General features: G+C 43.6%; 1 protein-coding gene across 2 annotated transcripts in view; it reads right to left on the bottom strand.

Annotated features, from left to right (window-relative positions):
* The window catches only part of PTGR3 (prostaglandin reductase 3), a 36,566-nt gene extending 15,147 nt beyond the window's left edge, over positions 1–21,419 (bottom strand). The window contains exons 1-2 of one of the 2 annotated variants that reach the window (XM_068237070.1): positions 20,267–20,352; positions 7,115–7,197 (exon numbers count right to left, since the gene is read on the bottom strand). In XM_068237070.1, coding sequence (XP_068093171.1) covers positions 7,115–7,163 — 49 coding nt within the window. In that variant the 5' untranslated portion in view covers positions 7,164–7,197; positions 20,267–20,352. Of the gene's footprint in view, positions 1–7,114; positions 7,198–20,266 lie in introns of both variants that reach the window. The other variant, XM_068237069.1, reaches the window with a different exon arrangement.
* Between the last annotated feature and the right edge of the window lie 4,668 nt (positions 21,420–26,087).

The following is a 26,087-nucleotide window of genomic DNA, read 5'->3' as shown; positions in this document are numbered from 1 at the left end:
CGTTTCTATGGGTGTGTGATACGTGCAATCGCCCGGGGTGCTTTATTGTGCGGCAGGAGGGGGGGCGCCGGAGCGGGGGAACGGACATAATAGTTATAACTCACCTTCTTCATCCGTTCCCCGCAGTTTCAATATCTTTCCTCTCCCGGCGTCCGTCGCCTGGTAACAGCGCCCCCTGTGATGACATACCGCATGTCATCACAGGAAGCACTGTGACTAATGAGATAGATGCCGGGAAAGGAAGGACATTGAAGCAGCGCGGGTTCGGCGGAAGCAGGTGAGTTATTACTATTATGTTCGCTCCCCCCGCTCCTGCGCCCAACTCATACCGCCCATACCAACTAACCTAAACTGTGGGAACCTACCTAACTAACCTAAACTGCAGGAACCTACCTATTTATCCTACACTGCAGGAACCTACCTACCTAACTAACCTATACTGCGGGAACCTACCTAACTAACCTATACTGCGGGAACCTACCTAACTAACCTATACTGCGGGAACCTACCTAACTAACCTATACTGCGGGAACCTACCTAGCCAAGCTATACTGTAGGAACCTACCTAACTATCCTATACTGCGGGAACCTACCTAACTAACCTATACTGCGGGAACCTACCTAACTAACCTATACTGCGGGAACCTACCTAACTAACCTATACTGCGAGAACCTACCTAGCCAAGCTATACTGTGGGAACCTACCTAACTATCCTATACTGCGGGAACTTACCTAACTAACCTATACTGCGGGAACCTACCTAACTAACCTATACTGCGGGAACCTACCTAGCCAAGCTATACTGCGGGAACCTACCTAACTATCCTAAACTGCAGGAACCTACCTATCTAACCCATACTGGGGGGACCTACCTATCTAACCTATACTGGGGGAACCTACCTATTGAACCTATACTGGGGGAACCTACCGATCTAACCCATACTGGGGGAACCTACCTATCGAACCTATACTGCGGGAACCTACCTATCTAACCTATACTGCGGGCACCTACCTATCTAAACTATACTGGGGGCACCTACCTATCTAAACTATACTGGGGGCACCTACCTATCTAACCCACACTGGTGGCAACTATACGGGCTACCCTATACTGGAGGCACCAACGTAGATAACCTATAAAGCAGGCACCTACCTATCTAACCTACACTGGGGGCAACTATGCAGGCTACCCTATACTGGAGGCACCTACGTAGCTAACCTGTTCAACCTGTACTGCGGGCACCTATGCCTGGCTCCATGGGGGTGGGGTGGGGGGCGATTTTTACACCCTCGCCCTGGGTGAAATTTAGCCTAGAAACTGCTCTGATCTGCTAATACCAGTGTAAAAATGGCAGCAATTTAAATATTCCTTTTGAAAATCAACAGGTGAATTTTGACTATTTTGGCTATTTTGGCTATTATAGGCTCCACCCACTTCCCTGAATATTAATCTCAGTCACCCAGTGACCATCTTGGCAAAGTTTGAGATCCCTGCCATTAACAGTGAAGAAGGGCTGCAGTTTACATTTTCCCATTGAAATTTGTTTTTGGCTCCGCCCACTTTTTGTAAACTGGACACACAGTCACTCAATGACCATGTTTGTGAGCTTTGGGTCCTTGGCATCAATAATTTGTATTTTCCCAGTGAAATGAAACATCTGATTGGCTGTTTGTGGCTCTATCACAGGCATGGGCAAACTTGGCCCTCCAGCTGTTAAGGAACTACAAATCCCACAATGCATTTGCCTTTATGAGTCATGACTGTGGCTGTCAGACTCCTGCAATGCATTGTGGGACTTGTAGTTCCTCAACAGCTGGAGGGCCAAGTTTGCCCATGCCTCCTCTATCCCCTTTTCTGAATTTGAGCCCCAGTGACCCAATGATCAACTGTACCAGGTTTGAGGCTTGTGCCATTAACAGTGCAAGAATGGCAGCAATTTTAATATTCCCTTTGAAAATCAACAGGTGAATTTTGATTGTTTTTTTTAGGCTCCACCCACTTTTCTGTATAATAATCTGTGCCATTAACAGTGCAAGAATGGCAGCAATGTAAATATTCCCCTTGAAAATCAAAAGATGAATTTTGATTGGCTGCTGTACACTCCACCCACTTTCCTAAATATTAATCCTAGTCACCCAGTGGCCAACTGTGTCAAGTTTGAGAACCCTGCCAATAACAGAATGGCTGAAATCAATCTAACAAATCTGATTGGCTGTTTGTGGCTCCACCGCCTTTAGTGAATTTGGTCCCCAATCACCCAATTACTGACTGTATCAGGTTTGAGGCCTCTGCCATTAACAGTGTAAGAATGGTAGCAATGTAAATATTCCCCATGAAAATCAATAGCTGAATTTTGATTGGCTGTTGTAGGCTCCACCCACATTTCTGAATAATAATCCCAGGCACCCAGTGGCCAATTGTATCAAGTTTGGGAACCCTGCCATGTAAAAAATTAAGTTTCTGGCACCGCCCACTTTTTGTAACCTTGACATATAGTCACTCAATTACCAAGTTTATCAGCTTTGGGATCCTTGGTATCAATACTTTGTATATCTGATTGGCTGTTTGTGGCTCCGCCCCTTTCTGAATTTGAACCCCAGTCACCCAGTGCCCAGCTGTACCAGGTTTGAGGCATCTGCTATTAACAGTATAAGAATGGTTGCAGTTTAAATATTCCCTTTGACAATCAAAAGTTGAATTTTGATTGGCTGTTGTAGGCTCTACCCACTTCCCAAAATCTTAATCACATTCACTCAATGACCAACTGTGCAAAGTTTGACAACCCTGCCATTAACAGTGTAAGAATGGCTGCAGTTTATATTTTCCCAGTAAAATGTGTTTTTGGCTCCACCCACTTTGTGTAACCTTGTCACACAGTCACTCAATGACCAATTTTGTGAGCTTTCAGGTTCCTGGCATCAAAATTGTGTGAATGGAAGCAGTTTATCCAGCAAAGAAATCTGATTGGCTGTTTGTGGCCCCGCCCCTTTAGTGAATTTGGACCCCAGTCACCTAATGACTGACTGCAGCAAGTCTGAAGCCTCTGCCATAAACAGTGTAAGAATGGCAGCAGTTTAAATATTCCCCTTTAAACGCAATAGGTGAATTTTGATTGGCTGTTGTAGGCTCCACCCACTTTCCAAAATCTTAATCTTATTCACCCAGTGGCGAAGTGTGGCAAGTTTGAGAACCCTGCGATTAACAGTGTAAGAATGGCTGCATTTTTTCCCATTTAAAAGGAATGGCTGAATTTTGATTGGCTGTTTTATGCTCCACCCGCTTTTCCTGGATTTGTAACCTCGGTCACCAAGTGACCAACTGTGCCAAGTGTGGGGACTCTGGCTTGATTACTGTGAGAATGGCAGCCTTTTACATTTTTTCCATTGACTTGAATGGGTGGAATCTGATTTGCTGTTTGTAGCTCCGCCCAGGTGGGCAGGGGGGCCACGAGACCCCCAGAACCTATCATCCCAGGTAGTAAGGAACCTGTATACCAAGTTTCGTTCAAATCGGTCAAGGGGTTTTCGAGTGATCGCGGCACATACACACACACATACACACACACACACACACACACACACACACACACACACACACACACACACACACACACACACACACACACACACACACACACACACACACACATACATCCGATTTTATATATATATAGATAGCAGCCTTTTTTCAGCAGCATGATGACAAATATAAAATATTTTACATTTATTGGAGTAACCCCTCCCTTCCTTTCATATTGCCGGGACAGAATCCGGCAGACTGGTGGAGTAGGAGGTGTCCAGCAATGGAGGAATTGCTAATGGCTACCACCTGTATAACCCTAGTTATGAAAAGAGAAGGGTGAAAAGCATGCACTGAAATGCTCATAGGCTTGAAGGAGTGTTTATCTTTGTATGTGTCAGAGTGGTGCAACTAAATATTTTGAATTAAAAAAAAAAAGTTTGGTTTGGGTCCGCTTTAAGAGTAAGTTTTGGTAGTACAGATAGATTTGCTTTGCCACAGCTAAACAGCATGTGCTGTTCTATGGAGAAAGAAAGGAGGGATGACATGCTGCAAATGGGTGAGTGACCTCTCATGGTGTGGGAATATAAGATGGTACTTGACCATTGCTTGTCATTTAGTGAATCACTACACCGTATACACACTAGACTGTAAGGCGAGATGGGCCAAAATGATTCTGAACCCAGAAATGCAAATATAACTATCTTACCAAATCCATAAAGAAAAACAAAAAATTGCTTTCCTAAAACAGAAAGAATTTGCGATAATTCAGGTTGGAGTGAGCTCGAGATGTCTCCCAGAGCACCACTGCTGAATATATGCAAATTAACCATTGTACCCTTAGAAGCTAAACACACCTCCAGAACCGCTGGAATGCAATGATGTGTCAGCTTGTTAAATTGTACAGAGCCATAATAATCCAACATGCATACAGACTGTTTCGGATTGTTTGATCCTCATCAGTGCATGGCATGGATTAATTTGGCTCTATGGAGTAGGGCTTGTAAACCGAGAGGTACAGACTAACCAGCAAGCTCATGGTGACCCAGAACTCATTGGAGTGTGTAAGGGACTACAATGGTCCTAAAAGCCCCCTTACTAAGATGTTAAGAAAAACAAAAAATTGCTTTCCTAAAACAGAAAGAATTTGCGATAATTCAGGTTGGAGTGAGCTCGAGATGTCTCCCAGAGCACCACTGCTGAATATATGCAAATTAACCATTACCCACTCCAATGAGTTCTGGGTCACCATGAGCTTGCTGGTTAGTCTGTACCTCTCGGTTTACAAGCCCTACTCCATAGAGCCAAATTAATCCATGCCATGCACTGATGAGGATCAAACAATCCGAAACAGTCTGTATGCATGTTGGATTATTATGGCTCTGTACAATTTAACAAGCTGACACATCATTGCATTCCAGCGGTTCTGGAGGTGTGTTTAGCTTCTAAGGGTACAATGGTTAATTTGCATATATTCAGCAGTGGTGCTCTGGGAGACATCTCGAGCTCACTCCAACCTGAATTATCGCAAATTCTTTCTGTTTTAGGAAAGCAATTTTTTGTTTTTCTTAACATCTTAGTAAGGGGGCTTTTAGGACCATTGTAGTCCCTTACACACTCCAATGAGTTCTGGGTCACCATGAGCTTGCTGGTTAGTCTGTACAAATCCATTAAGATGACAGTGCCTGCGCATAAACAGTCTTCAGTTTGATACACATGCTATTCATTCGAAACACTCAGCAACCTTATGTTGCATGTACACATACATAAAAGACTGCTTGCCAAATAACCTCTATCGTAGGTAACATTTTGTCTTAGGGCTGGTTAACCCTTGAAGCCCAAATTTTGTGATTTTGCCATGATTTGTGATTCCCGTTCAAGAGAACTAGACTCCTATCCCGATCGCCCACAAAATGTTGCAATTTAGCATGTTTGCAATTTCTGCAAATCGCAAACGCAGTGAGAATGATCCCATAGGGATACATTGCAACTGCGATTTTGCTGATCACTAGCGATCTGCAAATCACTATGAAGCACCCGAGTGTGGACCAGCCCGCAAGCATCTAGTGCCACGTACATATTTATTAGGTGAACTCCATAATCCTATACAATAAAACCCCTGTGTCCTCTGTCACTGTATCTGTGCTTTTTTGCCAGCGCGCATGCGCGGCACACTGAGGATGAGGGAAGGGGGGGGCGGGTGTGTGTACACGGAGGTACGCGTCGCGGCTTGTGTGCGCTTGTGAAGCAGAAGCAGCAAAAGGGGCTGGGGAAGATGGGTTGTGATGGGCCGAGTCCTAGCGCCTGTTATTGTAATGGGTCTAAGGTCTAGAAGTAGGGTAATGCTAAAGCAATGAAAACCTATGGGAGACAGCAGAACTACAGCAGTGCCAGGAAGTGAGCACTAGAGCAGGGCATTTAAACCCTGTCCTCAAGTACCACCTACCAACAGTGCATGTTTTGTGGAAATCTACAGAGGCAGTTATGAGACACTAATTACCTCACCTGTGAATGTTTGTGGTTTTCTGCAAAACATGCACTGTTGGTGGTACTTGAAGACAGGGTTGAAAAGCCCTGCACTAGAGAGCCTCACTTCTTGCTTGGCGTGCAGCCAGAAGGTTACTGCGCATTGCCACAGTAATCTTCAAAGGCTGTTTTTGACACTGTGGAGCGATGCGATCAGTGTGAAACTGGCCTCAACCTTACTCCCACACAGAACCCTCCCTCTACTGATGCCTAACCCTAAGACCTCCTTATAGCGATGCCTAACCCTAAGACCTCCCTCTACCTATGCCTAACGCTTAACCCCCTCTCCTAACCTTATCCTACCCCCGCAGCAAAGCCACGATTTGTGGCAAAGAATGCCGCAATTTGAATATTGGGCGCCTTCATACACCCAAATTTCCCTTCGATGCCATAACTTGCGGTTTTTATGATGGGCGTCTATTTTTTTTCCTGTTCAGGGATTGCATACCTGTGAAATGCATTCTCAGCTGAGCTAATTATTTTTTTCCCATTGTGATTTGTGTGATTAGAGGCAAATCCGTTTCTTTCCTCCTTTTTTTAATTGTTTCTGGCATTTTTGTTATTGTTGGTGCCGCTTATAATCAATCAATGGTTGACATTTTTACCTCATTTTATTTGAATTGCAACAGTCATAGGGATATCATGCAGACTTGAGGTGGGGCAGATATATTTCCACCTGCCTTGTGGTTGGTAGAAGTTTATAAACGTACTTATTTTTATTCCTTTATGGTTGTTTAATCTCTGTTACAAAAATACTACAGAAGGATTGGTTCTCGGTTGTTTGCGTTTTTTTTTTTTTTTTTTTGAGATCCATCTCCAAGGACATGTCTGTTTGGCCCTTAACCTCCTAGAATATTGGAAAAAAATTGTAAAGCACAGAAGGACACTTATGCATGCAAAAACAATGCAGATAGTGTATTGGCTAGTATTGAAACTTATGACACTAGATTTACAGGACGTGAGAGCTAACCACTTAGCCACCATGCTGCCTCGTCAAATGCAAGCTGAATAAATTCAATTTTAAATCTGTTTTCAACAACATGGACACAAGGCCCAAGGCTACATACCAGGCTGCCGGCTGCCATCCTCAGCCTGTTTTTCCCCACCCTTCTTCATACCTCCTAGGACCGTCTGTTGTTCTGTGTGTCACCTGGCCATGGAGGGATGATGACATGGGGGGGGGGGGGGGGGGAGGAGGGGGAAGAAAAGTATTGACAAAAATCAGCCACTACCTCAACATTTAAAGAATGAACATACAGGATTAAGTTTAAAACCAACACCCCCCCACGTTAACATCAACTCCACACTGGCATCAGTGTTCAAGTATGTATGAAAATGTGCATTGTTCAATTCAAAGTACACAATTTTTCAGAATTGTGAAGGGGTCTCAGTAAGACATTTGAAGGGTCGGCTTATCAACTGTTTTGCAGGCTTTTGGTGGCAAGAGTGGGGGTGAGGGTTGGCTTACCCAAAGTAAAATATGGTAGATTTGTTTTAAGTGCCCCAATAAAGGTTCTATTAGGGTAAATAAGTATGAGGATACAAATTAAGAGTGATACCCCTTGGCTAATTATTCAATAACAATAATACAGTATATACAGTATATAGTCATAATGTATTCTTTGTAAATCCTGAGCCTGCAGATCATCCTCTTTACTGCCATCTATAAACACGTACACTAACAATGTGATAGGCTAAAATGTTGTGTATATACACGGTATATAGATAGAGAGCGAGCATGCGTGCGTGCGTGCGTATCCCTTGTGAAGCAAACATCTGCTTTGTGCTAAGGCAAATAATGGCTAAATACCAACAAAGTAAAGGATTTGGTAATACACATACAAAAGCAGAGCCTATTTTATTGCCGTTTCTGGCTGCAAATCATATCTGAACTCTGTTTACCTTGCTCAGGTTGTATTGAATACACAGACCTTGTTGCTTCTTCAGGCCCAGAGCATACACTATAGAAAGTTTCTAAGACTAAAGGCAGCCATACACTGGTCGATGTGCCATCAGATCGACCAGCTGACAGATCCCTATCTGATCGAATCTGATCAGAGAGGGATCGTATGGCTGCCTTTCCTGCAAACAGATTGTGAATCGATTTCAGCCTGAAACCGATCACAATCTGTTGTGGTGGTGCTACCGCCGCTCCCCCCGCCGGTATACATTACCTGAGGCTGGCTCCCGGGCGTGATGTCCCCGTCATGTGGCACCTCCGGCTCCGGCATCCGCATAGAACTTAAGCTATCACACCAGTGACAGCGGAAGTTCAAATAGAGCGCCCTCTAGTTGTACTTCCGCTGTCACTGGCATGACAGCGGAAGTTATGCGAGGATGCCGGAGGCGCCATGACAGGAGCAGTGACGGACGGGATGCCCGGGAGCCAGCCTCAGGTAATGTATACCTGATCGGATCGGCCGCCGCTAGCGACGCGCTCCCTACCCGCGGGCGATCGAGGGTAATTTCCCGCACGGCGCGATCGACGGACCGATCCGATTTCGGGAGGAAATCGGATCGGCGGGTGCGTGTTGCGCGAACGATTGGCAGCAGATTCGATCCCAGTGATCGAATCTGCTGTCGAAACTGCCGCAAATCGGGCCAGTGTATGGCCACCTTAAGAAGCAGGAAAATGTAATTTAATGAGCTTCTCTGCAATGGACCAGAGGACTTGTGGTGCCGCATTATATGTTGCATAAATGTGCAACCATTCTATCCCGACTAGCTTGGCTAATTTTAGGCCTCCCTGTGCATTGCTAGCTTATGGTTTAGTGAGGCACTGGCAAAACAAGTTGACAGTTAAAAGATTCTTCCCTTGAGGCCTTGCTCACAGTGGTGCATCAAGTGCATTGGTGTTCTGCCCACGCTTCACCTGGCAGGGCAGAGATGTAGTCTGGAGGAAAGCAATACAAATGTGTTGGCAGTCATATTCAGCCACAACGGAATGTCGCAACTGAAATTTCGGTCAGCGAGATGCAATACACTGCCAAGAGGACTAAGGAGTGTGAGCTAAACCAGCGTTTTTCAACCAGTGTGCCGCGGAACGTTGCCTGGTGTGCCGTCCTCTTATCCCCCCTCCCGAACGTCCCCGCGGCCGTCGCTGCTATTACCTTAGCAGCGGCCGCTCTCCCCTCTCCAGCGCATGTGTTTATTGTAGCAGCGTATCTCCGGCTGCTCTGTGTGATGCGCAGGAGGCAGGGCTTGGTTTCCATAGTAACGGCGATACATATCGCCGTTACAGGAAGCCGCTGCCCTGCTTCCTTCCGCATTCACACAGAGCAGCCGAAGATACGCTGCTTGAATATACACGCGCCGGAGAGGGGAGGAGCGGCAGCTGTTAAGGTAATAACAGCGGTGGGGGCGGGCGGGGGGCACTATACTGGCTATCCTGGGGCACTATACTGACTATACTGGGGCACTATACTGGCTATACTGGGGCACTATACTGGCTATACTGGGGCACTATACTGGGGCACTATTCTGGCTATACTGGGGCACTATTCTGGCTATACTGGGGCACTATACTAGCTATACTGGGGCACTATACTAGCTATACTGGGGCACTATACTAGCTATACTGGGGCACTATACTAGCTATACTGGGGCACTATACTAGCTATACTGGGGCACTATACTGGCTATACTGGGGCACTATTCTGGGGCACTATACTAGCTATACTGGGGCACTATACTGGCTATCCTGGGGCGCTATACTGGGGCACTATTCTGGCTATACTGGGGCACTATACTAGCTATACTGGGGGGCTATACTGGGGCACTATACTGGCTATACTGGGGCACTATACTAGCTATACTGGGGCACTATTCTGGGGCACTATACTAGCTATACTGGGGCACTATACTGGCTATACTGGGGCACTATTCTGGCTATACTGGGGCACTATACTGGCTATACTGGGGCACTATACTAGCTATACTGGGGCACTATACTAGCTATACTGGGGCACTATACTAGCTATACTGGGGCACTATTCTGGCTATACTGGGGCACTATTCTGGGGCACTATTCTGGCTATACTGAGGCACTATTCTGGCTATACTGGGGCACTATTCTGGGGCACTATTCTGGCTATACTGGGGCACTATTCTGGCTATACTGGGGGCTATACTGGGGCACTATACTGGCTATACTGGGGCACTATTCTGGGGCACTATTCTGGCTATACTGGGGCACTATTCTGGCTATACTGTGGCACTATACTGGCTATACTGGGACACTATACTAGCTATACTGGGGCACTATTCTAGCTATACTGGGGCACTATACTAGCTATACTGGGGTACTATACTGGCTATACTGGGGCACTATACTAGCTATACTGGGGCACTATTCTGGCTATACTGGGGCACTATTCTGGCTATACTGGGGCACTATACTGGGGCACTATACTAGGGCACTATACTAGCTACACTGAGGCAACTAAACTCCCTACACTGGGGAAACTATGCTAGCTATGCAGCCGCACCCCAGCCCCCCCCCCATAGCCTGCTGCGCACGGCACTGTCGACTAGGTCGCGCAAACAACCGGGGGACGCAACCCCCCCCCACAGCAGCGGGGACGGGCGGGGGGCACTATACTGGCTATCCTGGGGCACTATACTGACTATACTGGGGCACTATACTGACTATACTGGGGCACTATACTGACTATACTGGGGCACTATACTGGGGCACTATTCTGGCTATACTGGGGCACTATACTAGCTATACTGGGGGGCTATACTGGGGGGCTATACTGGCTATACTGGGGCACTATACTAGCTATACTGGGGCACTATTCTGGCTATACTGGGGCACTATACTGGCTATACTGGGGCACTATTCTGGCTATACTGGGGCACTATACTGGCTATACTGGGGCACTATACTGGCTATACTGGGGCACTATACTAGCTATACTGGGGCACTATACTAGCTATACTGGGGCACTATACTAGCTATACTGGGGCACTATACTAGCTATACTGGGGCACTATACTAGCTATACTGGGGCACTATACTAGCTATACTGGGGCACTATTCTGGCTATACTGGGGCACTATTCTGGCTATACTGGAGCACTATTCTGGCTATACTGGGGCACTATTCTGGGGCACTATTCTGGCTATACTAGCTATACTGGGGGCTATACTGGGGCACTATTCTGGCTATACTGGGGCACTATACTGGCTATACTGGGGCACTATTCTGGCTATACTAGCTATACTGGGGCACTATACTGGCTATACTGGGGCACTATTCTGGGGCACTATTCTGGCTATACTGGGGCACTATTCTGGCTATACTGTGGCACTATACTGGCTATACTGGGGCACTATACTAGCTATACTGGGGCACTATTCTAGCTATACTGGGGGGCTATACTGGGGCACTATACTAGCTATACTGGGGGGCTATACTGGGGCACTATACTGGCTATACTGGGGCACTATACTAGCTATACTGGGGCACTATTCTGGCTATACTGGGGCACTATTCTGGCTATACTGGGGCACTATTCTGGCTATACTGGGGCACTATACTAGGGCACTATACTAGCTACACTGAGGCAACTAAACTCCCTACACTGGGGAAACTATGCTAGCTATGCAGCCGCACCCCAGGCCCCCCCCCCCCCCCCATAGCCTGCTGCGCACGGCACTGTCGACTAGGTCGCGCAAACAACCGGGGGACGCAACCCCCCCCCCCCCCACCGCGCCATTCCCCGGAGAAAAATTTGGTCAGACAGTGTTCCCCGGGCCGGAAAAGGTTGGGAACCACTGAGCTAAACCATTCAGCGTACTGCATTCTTTTGCACCTGGATTTTGGGGAAGGGAGAGGGGGGGGGGGTGCTTTGTTTGGGTAATAAAAGATCACAAAGAACTGCACTGTTACACAAAAACCCCTTCCAGATTAGCTACACACAAATAATTTTATTGGAGGTTATAATCTGCTTGTGTTGTGGACATATTGATATAACACACTACATTCCTTCAACGAGCCCTCCAGACTTTGATTCAAAAAACAAAATGAAAAACCAACCCTTCCAATAGTGAGGTATCTCTCCTCCTATCACTCTTGGCCATGCCTGTAAATATCAAGTATAAGAAAAATTATTGGACACAATAAAAGGATGATATCCAGTCAGGCATGGCTTTTTTAAAGAGGGAATCCAGACTTACATTGGTTGTTAGAGGAGACATGGCAATTGTTTAAATTTCACAGCCTGTGGCCCACAGACCCTAGGGATGGATCATTGGCGTCTATTGGGGAGAATCCCAGAGTATGTGGGCAATATGTCAGATCTATCCCAAACGTAACCAGGTGATGGGTTAGATGTCCTTAGACACTGGATCGGTTCACTAGCAGTAGCTTATTGGTCTGCTGGAGTATGAATGGCTGCAGCTGGACCTTGTGATGTGGCAGCTTCTGTATGCCTGTAAGGACAGCCAGACCCAAGTGCTGGAAGTAACATTGGGTTCTGTTCACAGTCTTCTCCTAATCAATCTTCTATTTCCTTAAATGCTGTGGGGAAACAGTTGGGCCAGGCAAAGCTTGATGGGGGAAGAGGTGGGCAAAAAATTCAAGAGGGTTACTTTTTTCAGCCTCATTTGTACATGGATACTGCAAGTAGCTAGATATGAGAAAAGTGGTTCTCACATTCTGAAGAATTTGACAAGCCTCGTCTAATATTTTCCTATGGCCCCCTCATCGGTGTACAAGCATGTCCACCCTGTACATGCACAAGTGCAGTCCTTGGCTGGAGAGTTACAGTGAGCAGAAGTGGGTGGATTTCGGAGAAGCCTTTGGATCGTCTAAAGGCTTTTCGCTACTGAGGTTTTTTTTGGAGTTTTTTGTTTGGGGGGGGGGGGGGGGGGGGGGGGGGTCATAGGTTTATATTAAAGTGAACCTCCGGACTAAAAATCGACTCAGCAGAACTGAAAAGGCTTGGTGTTTCTTTAACAGTTTCACAGCATCAGAACTTTGTTTCTCTTATCCAAGCCTCATTTTTAGCTGCACAGAAGAAAACTGCCCGGGCTTTTTTCCCCTGATGCTGTGCAAAGCATGATGGGATTTCTGATGTTGTTGCTCTCATTCTGCTGTTTTGGTGCACTTTTTTTTTTTTTTTACATTTTGAATTTGACATTTGAAGCCTAGCGTGTGCAGCTGGGAGGGGTTATCAGGACACAGGGCAGTTGGAACTGTGTCTCCTGCTCCTTGTCACCTCCTTTCAACCAAAAAGATGGCTGCCCCCCATGACAAAGATGGCAGCCCCCATGAATCACAAACATTTGCCTGTTCTTTTAAAACGGGGTGGGTAAAAAAATTATATTACCTATCTATTCTAATTAACATAACTAATGTAACTTAATGACAGTATGTTTGTTTAGGCTGAAGTTCCCCTTTAAGAGCCTAGTTAGCCATTTGGGAAAGAGTAGGTGGTATGGCGGGAGACAATTCAAGAGGACGGGGAGAGCACAATCACTTATTTCTACTGGGCATGGGCAGTTTAGAAGTCACGCATGCCCAGTTTAAAACCACTTGCACACCATTGCATTTTACCTGGCCACCCGGTCAGTTGGACGCAGGGTGAGCCTGCTCAATCAGCTACTGCTGAAATTCAGGGCGGCGCTACATACTACTTCCCCCTCCAAGTCGTAGGGTGTGTGTGTGTGTGTGTGTGTGTGTGTGTGTGTGTGTGTGTGTGTGTTTGACTAGTCATGCTTGTCGAGCCGTGCTTTTTGGAAGCAATTAAGAAACATTATGGCACAAAACTGCGTCTGAGCACTGCTGGATGTGACCCCATAGAGGGGCTGCCTCTCCCCTGCAGAGTGCAAGTAAGCGACCGGCCTGTTTAAATGAGGCCTTAAATACACCGACATGAATATGCAGAGAAGGATAGTGAACTATTAGCTAAAGCTAAACTTTCTGTTTTAAGATGGCAAAAATGATTTTTAGTAAAAATTACAGACGCATACCGTATATGTATAATTAAAAACAAAATGAGCAAACTTTTGTGATCTACTAGAGACTATCAATCACAAGCACAAGAGTCCCCCCCCCCCCCCTTTTTTTCTTTAGACAGACACTAGATTGGTCATCGAACAAAGAACAAAGAACTTCACTTTTTATTGTTACCATTTATATAGCTCTGACATATTCCGCAATGCTTTACAAAGTACATGGTCATGTCATGTCTCCATAAAAAGACCCTAAACTGAAAAGTCAAAATAAAAAACTTAAACAGGTCATACTTACCTCCTGTGTAGTCTACTGATCAATCTCTGTCTCCTCTCCTGCATCCTGTTTGTCCACTGTGATCAATGGAATTCTCTGTCCTCCATTTTGAAAATGGTCATAACCCCATAACAGCTTCCTGGTCAGCACACTGGTAAACTGTAATTATCGCCCACTTGAGCCATAGGGAAACATGGACATTACCTTGCACATTTAGTGGTAACTGACAGCAACTGGTATATTTCAGTTCTGACAAAATATTGTCAGAACTGGAAGTGATCGCTGTAGGAACAAAATGTGAGCTTCTGAGAGGAACTGACCGTGAGGTAAGTATGTAATATTCATTTGCAGCTAAGAGATGTGTTTATTTTAAATAATTTACTCAGTTTAGGTTCCCTTTAAGTGCATGAAACCCTTGAAATTGTTGAAAATGCATACGAACAGGGTACATCTTTTCAGACAGCATACCGCTGCAGTCTTGTGAAATCTTGTGTGGCTAACTTTAATGGCTCCTATAATGCAATTTAATGTTCAAAAATGCAGTGTGCTGAATGTACTTACCCCATCACTCCAATGTAGTGCATGGACAAAACAGTGAGGCTGCATTTCCACTTGTGCGGTGTGAATCGCCGCGGCAAAAATTCGCATGCGGATGCGAAATTCGCATGCGGGGTCCATACGAATTCGCATGGATGACGATGTATGCGAATTTAACCATGGCAGTGCTGGTGTGCTTTTCCATTGTTTCTATGCGAATTCGCATGAAAATTGCCCAAACCTCATGCGAATTTCCTATGAAATACATTGTATGCGATTCGCATAGCGGTATGCAATATGCGAATTCTGATGGCTCTGCCATGCGAATTTTTTCTGCACAGAAAAACGCAAAAGAATCCTGACAAGTGGAAACAGTCCCATTCACTTGTATTGCTATGCGAATTTGCATGCGAAAACGCATGCAAATTCGCGATAGTGGAAATGAGCCCTGACTATAAAAACAAACAGAGTCTTCCATCGTGTCCATGTATTTTGCCTTATTCTCCCATATCCACACATTTTGCCCACAAAGGAAAATGATTCACAATACACAGCAATACTTTTGGCATAACCCTGTGCATACTTCACTGCAGCTATCAGATTAATAGGAAGAGAATGGAAATTTTCTCATTTCTGTAGTAGGATTAAAGGTTGTTAAAATAACTTTAAAATAGTAGGAAGTTGTTTTTTTTCAGCCTTTAAACTCCTGCTAACCTAACTGAATAGGTGAATTGAGAAAAGGTTTGCTGATCTTGGGTGAAACCTACACCGTTTTGTAAATAACCCCCATAATTACTAATAATCAGATGAGAAAATGAGTGACAAATGGGAGGTGATTAAATTGCATGATTTGATAGAACACAGATACATACCCGCAGTTAATGAATATTATTAGAAACTTATACTATACAAGCTTAAATCCCTATGGAGTGTCATTGGGCGTTGTTAATTACAATGTAAAACTAGCTCATCAGCATATGCATACTACATTATTGCATTTACCTCATAAAAAGTGCAAAGTTTCACAACACTATCAGAATTATCTGAGCAGATAGTATAACTGGAAAACACTAATTTATATGCTTCTAGTAGAGTTATGCTCCTGAAATACTAGGCAGGAGCCATGCAACTTTATTAACCCATGAATGGGTGAGGCAGAATCTTGCCTATTTCCGGACCTGACACTTTTACATGCTGCAGACACTCCCAGGACTGAATGACCAGAGGGAAAACTCCCATCTCCACACTGCCTCTTTGAAAGGGGATAGGGAGGAAGCTGGTAAAGGGGGGGGGGGGGGGGGGGGGGGGTGAGGTAGGGGCACAGCAAATTAACCCCTGTAGTGTTTGAAGTGTCCGCAAACAAGCTACAGGCACCTCCAACTGTAAAGGGGGTTAATTGCTGGGAAATAACAATAAATCAAAGCCTGGTATTTCTAGCTATTGTATCCCTTCTTTACTACTAACAGGTCACTATGTGGTCATTTAAAGAATAACCACTTACTTTCTATTTTACACTGTTAAAAGAGAAAAAAAAATCAATAAGAGCGTAGAGTAAACAATAAATTCAAACAGCAATGTTGCTCGTCAGCTTACGAAAGTAAATGATCACATTAGGTTCATTAAAAGAAAAAAAAAAGTTATTTACGTCTCTTTTGCCAGCTCTGGCACTGTCTGTGAGACCTGCAAGGCGACTTCTAGCAACTGAGAATATATAAGCTGTCAGGGAAACTTTTTTCCTTAGGTTTAAACAAACTAGATCCAAATCAAAAGCAATATATGTAAAGATGGGGGGAAAAAAAAGAAAAAAAGAGAACGCTTGTAAATATAACAGACGAATAAAAGTACTGAGGCAAAATACAATCAAGACCTGTCTGCATCATAGTGCAAAAAAATCCTCTCCTTCATGGGTCAAAGGCATAGTGTGAAAACAGGCAAAATGATGCTCATTGGAAGTAGACAGGAATAACTCCAGGTAGCCACCAGTTGACAGATATAACAGGTCATCTGCTTATGGTTGCCCTCAGGTGTTTTGAGGTAGGATTAACCCTTTGTTCCTTTCTTAATCTCAACCTTCTGTAGCAGTTAAAGTGGCTTCATTAGATCAGGCATACTGAGCCTCAGTGCAAAATAAACCTGTATTTGTAAATTATCCTAATACATACGTTTTGCCATTTGCTTTTTTTTCTGGATATAAACAAAAATAAAAATTCTTATTGTTCTATAATCACACTACTATTTTTCATTTCTTGCTCTACTGAAATACTAGATGAGGAGGAAAAAAAGAAAAAGAAAAAAAGAAAACAAACCAGCTTCTTCTTTTTACACTCGTATTCCTTACTGACAAGGTGATTTCTTACTCCTATACATTCTGTGCAGTACCGGTCAAATTCTGACAATGACTGCATGGATATAAAATAACAGAAACTATCATAACATCATTACAGCTTAATTTTTTTAATTTCTAAAATGCGTCTGATAAGTTTGCTATCAGAAACCTTTTCCAAGTACTTATAGAAGCACTGTAAACACTATCACAAATTCTGAGGGGAAAAAAAAAATAAATGAAGTAATGATGAAAAAAATTAATTGGCTGACACCACTAATCAGTTCATAATATGTGCATAATTAATTAAAATTGTTAACACATTTCAAGAAACATATGCAAATCTCAGAAACAGTTGATAAACTATATATACACAAGCAACTCTTTCAGTTTTTTTTCTGATGCTCATGTCCATTTTCTAAAAATATTTTAGGACAAATATACTCAGACATTGCATAATTTGTATGCATTATAGTAAAATATATTTGATTCTCTTTATAAAGTAATGCTGAAAAAGTATATATCTCCCATGCCCATTCATTTAAATAATAAAACGCGTTTTATAATCTGTAGGTTAAGAAAATACCAAAGAAGCCAGGAACATGCAGTAAACAAATGTGGCGATTTTTTTTTTTTTTTTTTTTTTTTACACCTATATTAAAAAAAAGGGGGGGGGGGGGGGAGAAGGGGAATACAGGATGTGTGACTAGACCTGGATTGAAAATATGCCCTTAATATTTCTAGTGAATAAAAAAAAACACTTCACATATTCCTAAAACACTACTAGGGTCCAAATTACTACATTCTCTTTAGTGCAACACATTTGTGGGAAACAGTAAATATTTACACCATTTCCTAGGAAATCAGTAAATCAAATGTGGCCTTAGAGAGACCCTATGGAAATGTTGGTGTGTGTAATCTTCAGAATAGATTTATTAAAAAGATTATGATAGTAGAATAAAAATGTGAGCACATACACAGGGCTTGATAATGCCTACAATGGGCATCCCTAGGAAAAGCATACTAAAAATGTTTAGATGGCAAGGTCGGCTAGGTGTTGCCATTTTTTCATCTAAGGAAGAAGTCTTGAGGTTAGATTAGGTCCAGATGTAATATATAAATATGCTCATTGAAGCTGGATGGCTTCCGTTGACTGCCAAAATAGCAAAATGTGGCGAGGCTCGTGGGTGCTTCCAAATCATTTGGCAAAGGTGGCAGGGAAAGTGACCACACCCACTGTTCTATTTTTATATGGGAGCCTGGTGAGCCTAGCCGCACTCACTTATAGAAATGGCTGAAAAATAAAAAAAAAGTCATTGAAAGAAATAGACACATGAATGCTGAATTCATACAGAAAACACCAAGTCAAAAAATGTAGAGAACAAATGCATCAACTTTGCCTTCATGGAGACAGAAGTGAACTCTTAGGCCATAAGGTATGAAGACAGAAGTGAAGTCTTTATGAAGAGAGAAGTGAAGTCTTAGGCCATTAGGTGACCAGTTTATGTTACGTAGCAATAATACATGCTGCCAATGTTTTCTTCTTATGGGAAGCCTTGGCGCAGTATATTCAGGGCTTTATTACACTGTAAGATTAAGGCTATACTGGAATAAGTATCATTACAATATATTCCATTTCTTAAGCAAACAAACTGAATTAAAGTATAAATGTTTAAATATATTTTAATATGAATTTGCCATTTAGATTTGTTGGCCACACATTTTACAATCAGTTTGCACTACCTCTGTGCAATCTTATCAGATCAGTATAGCATTAGAGCCTACACACACACACTGCAAATGTATGCCATGGCTTTCTTTCCTTTTTGCAAATAGGCTGAGTTGATGCCTTTAGCAGTAATTAGTGAATACATCTAATAGTTATGTGAGCAGATCTCCTTTGGTCTGTAAATTGTATACATATCATTGGCACAGCTTTGTGTGGTTCAGATCAGAGTTGCAATTAACTTATTTTTATTAAATCAGTACACACAGTCAAACCGAGCCTATAAAGTGCTTCTAGCTACAAGGACACTGAATAATTACGAGTAACATTAAATAAGGGACAGAAGTAAAACACTACGAGCTAGTAAATTGTCTGTCCATGTTCCTTCTGCTTTTCTGCCTGTAGGTTGCGTACCCAGGGGAAAAGGATTTGCTGATCAGGATGATAGAGTTGGTGAGCATAGAGAATAGGACTTGGAGACATGAAGCTGTACTGCAAGGAGTGATTTCCCTTCCTGTTGATTCAGTGCTTCCTAAAGGTTAGTGACGTGCTGAACAAACACCCTGAGAGGAATCACTCACTCCTTAATGGATGAGCCTGTCTCACTCTACAGATCTAGGGAGGGACTTTACACCCTTCTGTGGGTGATCAGCCCTGCTGCTTTGCATCTCATGTGCTGCCAACCTGCAACACACCCCTCCCTTACTAATCATGAAAAGCCAGGTAAGGAAAGGGTCTTGTCATTTGGTAGCAGATAGCTCTACACAAGTGTCAGGGCATGTTTCTATGGAGTCTGGCAGAGTGCTGAAAAGAATGATGGTAAAATAAAATTAACAGTCGCCAGATGGTGGCTGGTACAACTTATTTTGGGATCACGGGAAAGAAAAAAAAAATGAAGCTGGCCTGCAAAGGATAAAAACAAAGCAATGTGCTGGAGTGAACTGGAGTTTGTTTAATCTGTGAGTATGGCTGAGCTGCTGAGTAAGCTCCCCATTCAGCTTGCTGAAAACCAAAGCTGCAGGAGATGAAATGAATGAGAAATATAAAACAGGAGAGACTATTAAGCCAGATGCAGTTCCATGCATGCTGGGAGTTGTAGTATAGCAGGTTGGTTTCACCTGAAAAAGTCAGCAACAGAACTAATCAAAATCATAGAACAATGTTGCTTTCACTGCTGCCTATGTATATAAAATGGCAATATACACAGCCAGCTACAGCACATTCATGTTAAGGTGCATGGATTATTTGTGAGCACTCAGAGTGAACATACTATACTTGTAGATGGGGGCGTGTCAGCTCAATCATGTAGTTGTGTGTAAAGAGCCATAGCAGTGTACAGAATAGCAGGGTGACATTGCCAATTAGGTGAAAGACATACATAGGAAGTTGCTTACCGGTTCCTGATGAGGAGATCTCCATCCCCTGGAACTGGCACTGGCACACTGGGCATTAATGTAACAGCCTTGCTGAAGTCAGGGCTCAGCTGAGTCACCACCAGCTTTTTCATAGAAGTGGGGATAGAAGAGCCATGAAAATCCACAAAGTGGTGGGAGTAAGACATGTCCACAATGGGCCGAGCACCAGGACGACTGATCAGTAGCCACGGTCTTATGCACTGCTGCCTGGCAGCCAGGAAGCTCAGCCCTGCTCTGACACGCAGGAAGCTCATGTCTGCTGCTGGTGCACTTTACACCCTGAGCAGGCCAGAGGCTCACTAATCATTCAGCACCCACAGGCCGGCCTCACTAATCAGCACCCACAGGCCGAGCTCACCCAGTCAGCCTGCTGCAGCTTCACAGGCAAGGGGGAAGCTCTATGCAATCCAAACAAATAATTAGGCGGGTCTCTCGATGCAAAACTGACACAGCCTTGCTATTGCTGCGTCCCTCCCACCCCTTTCTTCCCCAAACCTTCAGGAAGGGAGAAAAAAAAACAGCAGATAGAGAAGCAGCCAAATCCCCTGGAGCTGATCTGCTGCTGCACCGTCCGTCACTGAAATGAAACAGGAAGAAAGTTGAGCTCTGGCTCCGAGCCTCCCACTATCTCACTGCAGCATGTTGTTAGCAAGCCTGCTCTCACTGCGACTCCCTCAGCGAGCCTGTGCTGCAGCCTGTACTCTCCTCCACACACACAGCTCAGCGTTATCTGACTCCTCTCACTAATAATCCGCACACACACACTTGTTTCCTCCAAATCACTCCCGTGTCTTCCGAATGCAAAGTCAATGCCTCGGAGGCACAGCCAGCAAATAAACATCCCGGCGCGGATTGCTGACTAAATTGTACCCATTATCTAAGGACACCTCTTTTCAAAAGGGACACAATGCAAACGGCCCTGAAAGGCTCTCTCTTGGGAAAAGAAAAGCTTGTTTATTTGAATGCTGCCTTTCAGAGTCTATGCTCCTCGCTAGGAGTGAAGGGGTTAACACAGGCAGGGAGGATGGGAGAAAAGTTTTTGTGAAGTGCTGCCCTGTGATTGTTTCCCCCTTGCCCAGCAGCAGCCACTGCCTGGCCTGGTGCTACTTCTACGCCCCTCCCCTTCCCATGTGAAACGTTCACTTCCCTCGCAAGGTGATACAAATCAGCCCTGAGACGCCAGCTGCTGGGGAAGCCTTTCATGTGTGGAGGTGGAAACCTCTCCACATCAAAGAGAGCTCTTGTGTGAGGCCCATCCGCAGAAGAATACTCCACGTGTCTGAGAGGGGACAGGGCAGCTATGTGCCCCTAGTGTCCTTCTCAGTCCCCAGGAGCAAACAGAGCTTTGTGAGCTGTTCCGAGGGCAACGCTGGGACAATTTATTCCCATTAACCCTTTCTGTGATGAAAAATAATTTTTCATAAGGAGCCTATTTATTAAGAAGACAATTCTTTCTTCTCCACTTTTAAATATGATTTCTGTTTACATCATTGCTGATTCAAAACTCCTTATATCATATTTATAAATGATTTTTTATTTTTTTGAGAGAGAGACTGGTGCTTTAATCCAATAGGCTACGATCGGTTTAAAAAATGCAGATCGCAGCCCTCCTTCCAATCGCAACAGCACCAGGATTTACATGAAAATTGTGGTGCTCATTTTCCGTTAGTGCGATTTGTTTTTTGACAAAACGCAATCATGCCTGTACGATTCTTGGTGCAATCATACTCTTCCCGACTGCTTCATGGAACAAATGCGGCAAGGGAAAATTATGGTTTGGGCGATCGCAACACCATACATTTGCAATACGGCTTCCCAGTGGAAAAGAGCCCTAATGACCCTGAAGTTATGATCTTATGCTGGGAATACACTGAGATTTTCAGCAGATTTACGGTGGATCTTATGAACGTTTTTCTAATCGATTTTCATTCACGTCTATGAGAAAACAATTGAAAATATGATTGGATATGTCAGAAATTATTTAACCATCTATCTGCCAAAAAAATCTCATGGTGTATTCCAGCATAAAGTACAACAGACTTGAATGGAGCTGCATTGCAAGTGTCAAAAAAACTGTTCACAAAATAAAAAGTTCTGATTTACAGCACTGATAAAAAGTCGCAAACAGGTGTTTGAAAACAAATATTTGTTTTGAAAACAAAACAATTCAGTTTATGGAAATCCTAAAAAAAACTGAAGTTTACAATTTGGTTTCACTTTGTAGGGAGTACTGAAAGGGTTAAAGGGTACCTAAAACAATTGGAAGGGAAAAAAAAACCAACAGTTTAAAGAAAACCAGAGCTGATCTAAAACGAAGATTTCATACTCACCCGTGGCTTCCTCCTGCAGCATAAACCCTTCTGGGTCCCACGCCATCCTCCCGTGGTCTACCATTCAGCTCGCAGTCTGGTCCATGCGCAGTAGACCTGGATTGACACGGCTGAGACAATTACCGGGGCCAATTGCAGCTAAACAGCAGACCGCGGGAGGACCGTGTGGGACTCAGGCGGGTTTATGCTGCAGGAGGAAGCCGCGGGTGAGTATCAAATCTTCGTTTTAGGTCAGCTCTGGTGCACTTTAAAGTGTACCAGAGGTGTGACGTGAGAGAAACGTATGTATGTACAGCGCAAAACATATTAATATTAAATTTTGCTGCCTGAAAGAGTTGATTTTTAGGCCAGGAAGTGCCAGCTTCTGTCTTCTCAGTAGCTTGTCAGGAATATAGTAAACATTACTGATAAGCAAATTACAGCCATAAAAGTTTTTTCACTGAGCAGAGGCAACAAAATATTCAATCTAGTTTTTAATTGTTTAAATATAAGATAAAACCCTGGGATATCTAAAAAAAAGGTCATTTTTAGGAGTAGGAGGATAAATACAAGTGTTTATCTCATTAGTTTATTTTCACCTCGGGTTCACTTTAACTTACCTGGGGCTTCTACCAGTCCCCTGCAGCCGTCCTGTGCCCGCGTCGTCACTGCGCAATGTTCCTGCCACCCGCAGCACCCCTTCGTCTGGATGTGTGGCCCAAGTCTGCGTGCCTCCTGATAACGCTCCCATGGAATGTGCAGTACGGGAAAATCACTACTGCCTAAGCACAGAACGCTTCTGGTGATGGGAGCATGATCATGGATGCACACAGCTGCGTATGCACAGTGGCTGTTGACTCACTAAATCACCTGGCTGAAAGAGGGGTGCTGCAGGGAACTGGAGCATCACTCAGTGACGGCGCAGGCACAGGATGGCTGCAGGGGGCTGGTAGAAGCCCCAGGTAGGTTATACTTTTTGTTTGTTTGCTTTAGGTTCCCATTAAGCATTAGTGTTTATTGTATGGAGAGAGCTGCCTAGGCAGAGCTCCTGCAGTCTATTCACAGCTGCTAAGAATTAATTAGACACGTTGAACTGGCTAAACAACCACTGAATACAGAGCAGTGGATTTCTTTATCAACTATATGTGGGATGAAGACATTTCCCTGTGTGCTGTGCTAGAGTTTGGATCTGCTTTAAGTTGATTGTTATTTTTATATATCGATTTGAATGAGTCAATAGTGACTGGATAGTATAATGGTTAAGGGCTCTGCCTCTGACACAGGAGACCTGGGTTTGAATCTTGGCTCTGCCTGTTCAGTAAGCCAGCACCTATTCAGTAGGAGATCTTGGGCAAGTCTCCCTAACACTGCTACTGCCTATAGAGCGCGTCCTAGTGGCTGCAGCTCTGGAGCTTTGAGTCCGCCAGGAGAAAAGCGCGATATAAATGTTCTGTGTTTGTTTGTGAATGCAATACGTTTATAAGGTGATCTGAAAGTTCATGATGAATATGCAGAAATAATTGCATTTTTTAAGTGCAAGTTTGTAAATGGGGCCCTTACTGTTTCCTAAAGGTCCATACCCATGGCAAGATTTAATCTGTCGAAATGACAAATAAACGATCATTCCAACCAACATCGTGTAACTATCTTTTAAAGAAAAAGCAGTAAACAGTGGTTACAGACAGCCAATGTACGACCATGCTCGTGCATTTTAAAATAGACATGATGGATCAAATTGGATCAATTCCTTCAACGTCCCCTGTGTGTACAGATCTTTAAACGATCTTTCCACTAAAGTCTATGGAACTTTGTTTAATGATCCTATCATTGGTAATCTTTTTGCGGTCTGTTGCTGTTGTCCACATTCCATCGGTAAAGATCATGGAAACGTATGCTTCATACACACTTGAGATAAAAGTCTTTGGAAAAGGCAAGATCACAGACCAATTTTACCCCCTTCCATGTAGTACGAGAGCCATACTCTACACAGTCTATTCTATGGAGCTGCACTCCCCAACAAATAAAATCTTTGCATGATGCTGCACACAAAGATGCCCGTACACACTCAAAAGATCATTATCTGCAAAAGATCTGTTCCTGCAAAATATCCATTCCTACAAAATGCATTCATAGTCTATGAGATCTGCAGATCATCATACACACTTGGTTTAACAGACAATCATCTGCAGATCAGATTCACCAGGGTGGATTTTCAGATCTGAAGATGATTGCCAGATATGCAGATGAAGTCTGTTAAACCAAGTGTGTATGATGATCTGCAGATCTCATAGACTATGAATGCATTTTGTAGGAATGGATATTTTGCAGGAACAGATCTTTTGCAGATAATGATCTTTTGAGTGTGTACGGGCATCTTTGTGTGCAGCATCCTGCAAAGATTTTATCTGATGGGGAGTTCAGCTTCATAGAATAGACTGTGTAGAGTATGTCTCTCATACTATATGGAATGGGGTAAAATTGGTTTGTGATCTTGCATTTTCCAAAGACTGTTATCTCAAGTGTGTATGAAGCATTAGATGGTTGGCAGTGTCCAGCGATTCAGTCTCGCAGTGGGTACTCAGCATTAGCCTTGTGCTTCAGGCATGTGAGTTAACCGCCTAAACTTCAGGAAAACTTATTTTAACTGTTTCCTGCCTGTGGTGCACCAGGCAGAGAGAAATAGAGAAAAAAAAACCCTGCAATCGGTGCCAAGCTTCACTTCACTTCCCCAATACTCCTAATATGTAAAATAAGCCGTGACATGGATTGCCACTTTCCAATGTTAACGCTTTGCATTATGGTGAAAAGAGCAATCAAATTCATGTTCTTCTAGGCAATTATGCTGAGATGCCTGATCACTAATTACCTCCCTATATCTTCTGTGTACATGTCACTCACAGGCTGACACTGCCACACTGATTAAAACTCCATGGTTAAGTGTGCTTAATGTATGCCTATGTATGGATTTTATAATTGCATGTAAATCATCGCACACAATAAAATGCAGTGATAAAACGTCTTATTGACCAGAGAGGTGCGCGGCATAATTATGTAGCAAGGAGCCTATAAATGCATAAATATCTAATATATGAAATTGACTTATATTAGTAATTATTACATTATAATGATCTGTGTGACATAGCTCAGCATACTGAGAGATGAACACTTTAGTTAAAATGTGCTTAAATACTAGAGAGTAGAGAATATATTAAAAACACAGCCTGCAAGGGTTTGCAATCTGGTGCTTTGGTGAGTAAAAATCCCTGCTTTTACTGAATGATCAACTGCATGCATAAAACTAAAGTCTCCAATCAGTGCTTTGACATTTCTATTCTACTGATGTATTAAGTCTTTAAAAAAACAAAAACGTTGTCTTGCTGTTTATCTTGAAAGAGGGATACAGGGGGAGAGAGAGAAACAGACATGGTAGAAATGAAAACAAAGCAATTAAATAGATTGACAGGTGTGGTTTGTGTGAGATGTGTATGAAA

The sequence above is a fragment of the Hyperolius riggenbachi genome, chromosome 5 (assembly GCF_040937935.1).
Source record: "Hyperolius riggenbachi isolate aHypRig1 chromosome 5, aHypRig1.pri, whole genome shotgun sequence".
Taxonomy (NCBI): domain Eukaryota; kingdom Metazoa; phylum Chordata; class Amphibia; order Anura; family Hyperoliidae; genus Hyperolius; species Hyperolius riggenbachi.
Note: the sequence above shows the minus strand (reverse complement) of the source record. Positions and strands in the feature narration are given on the sequence as shown.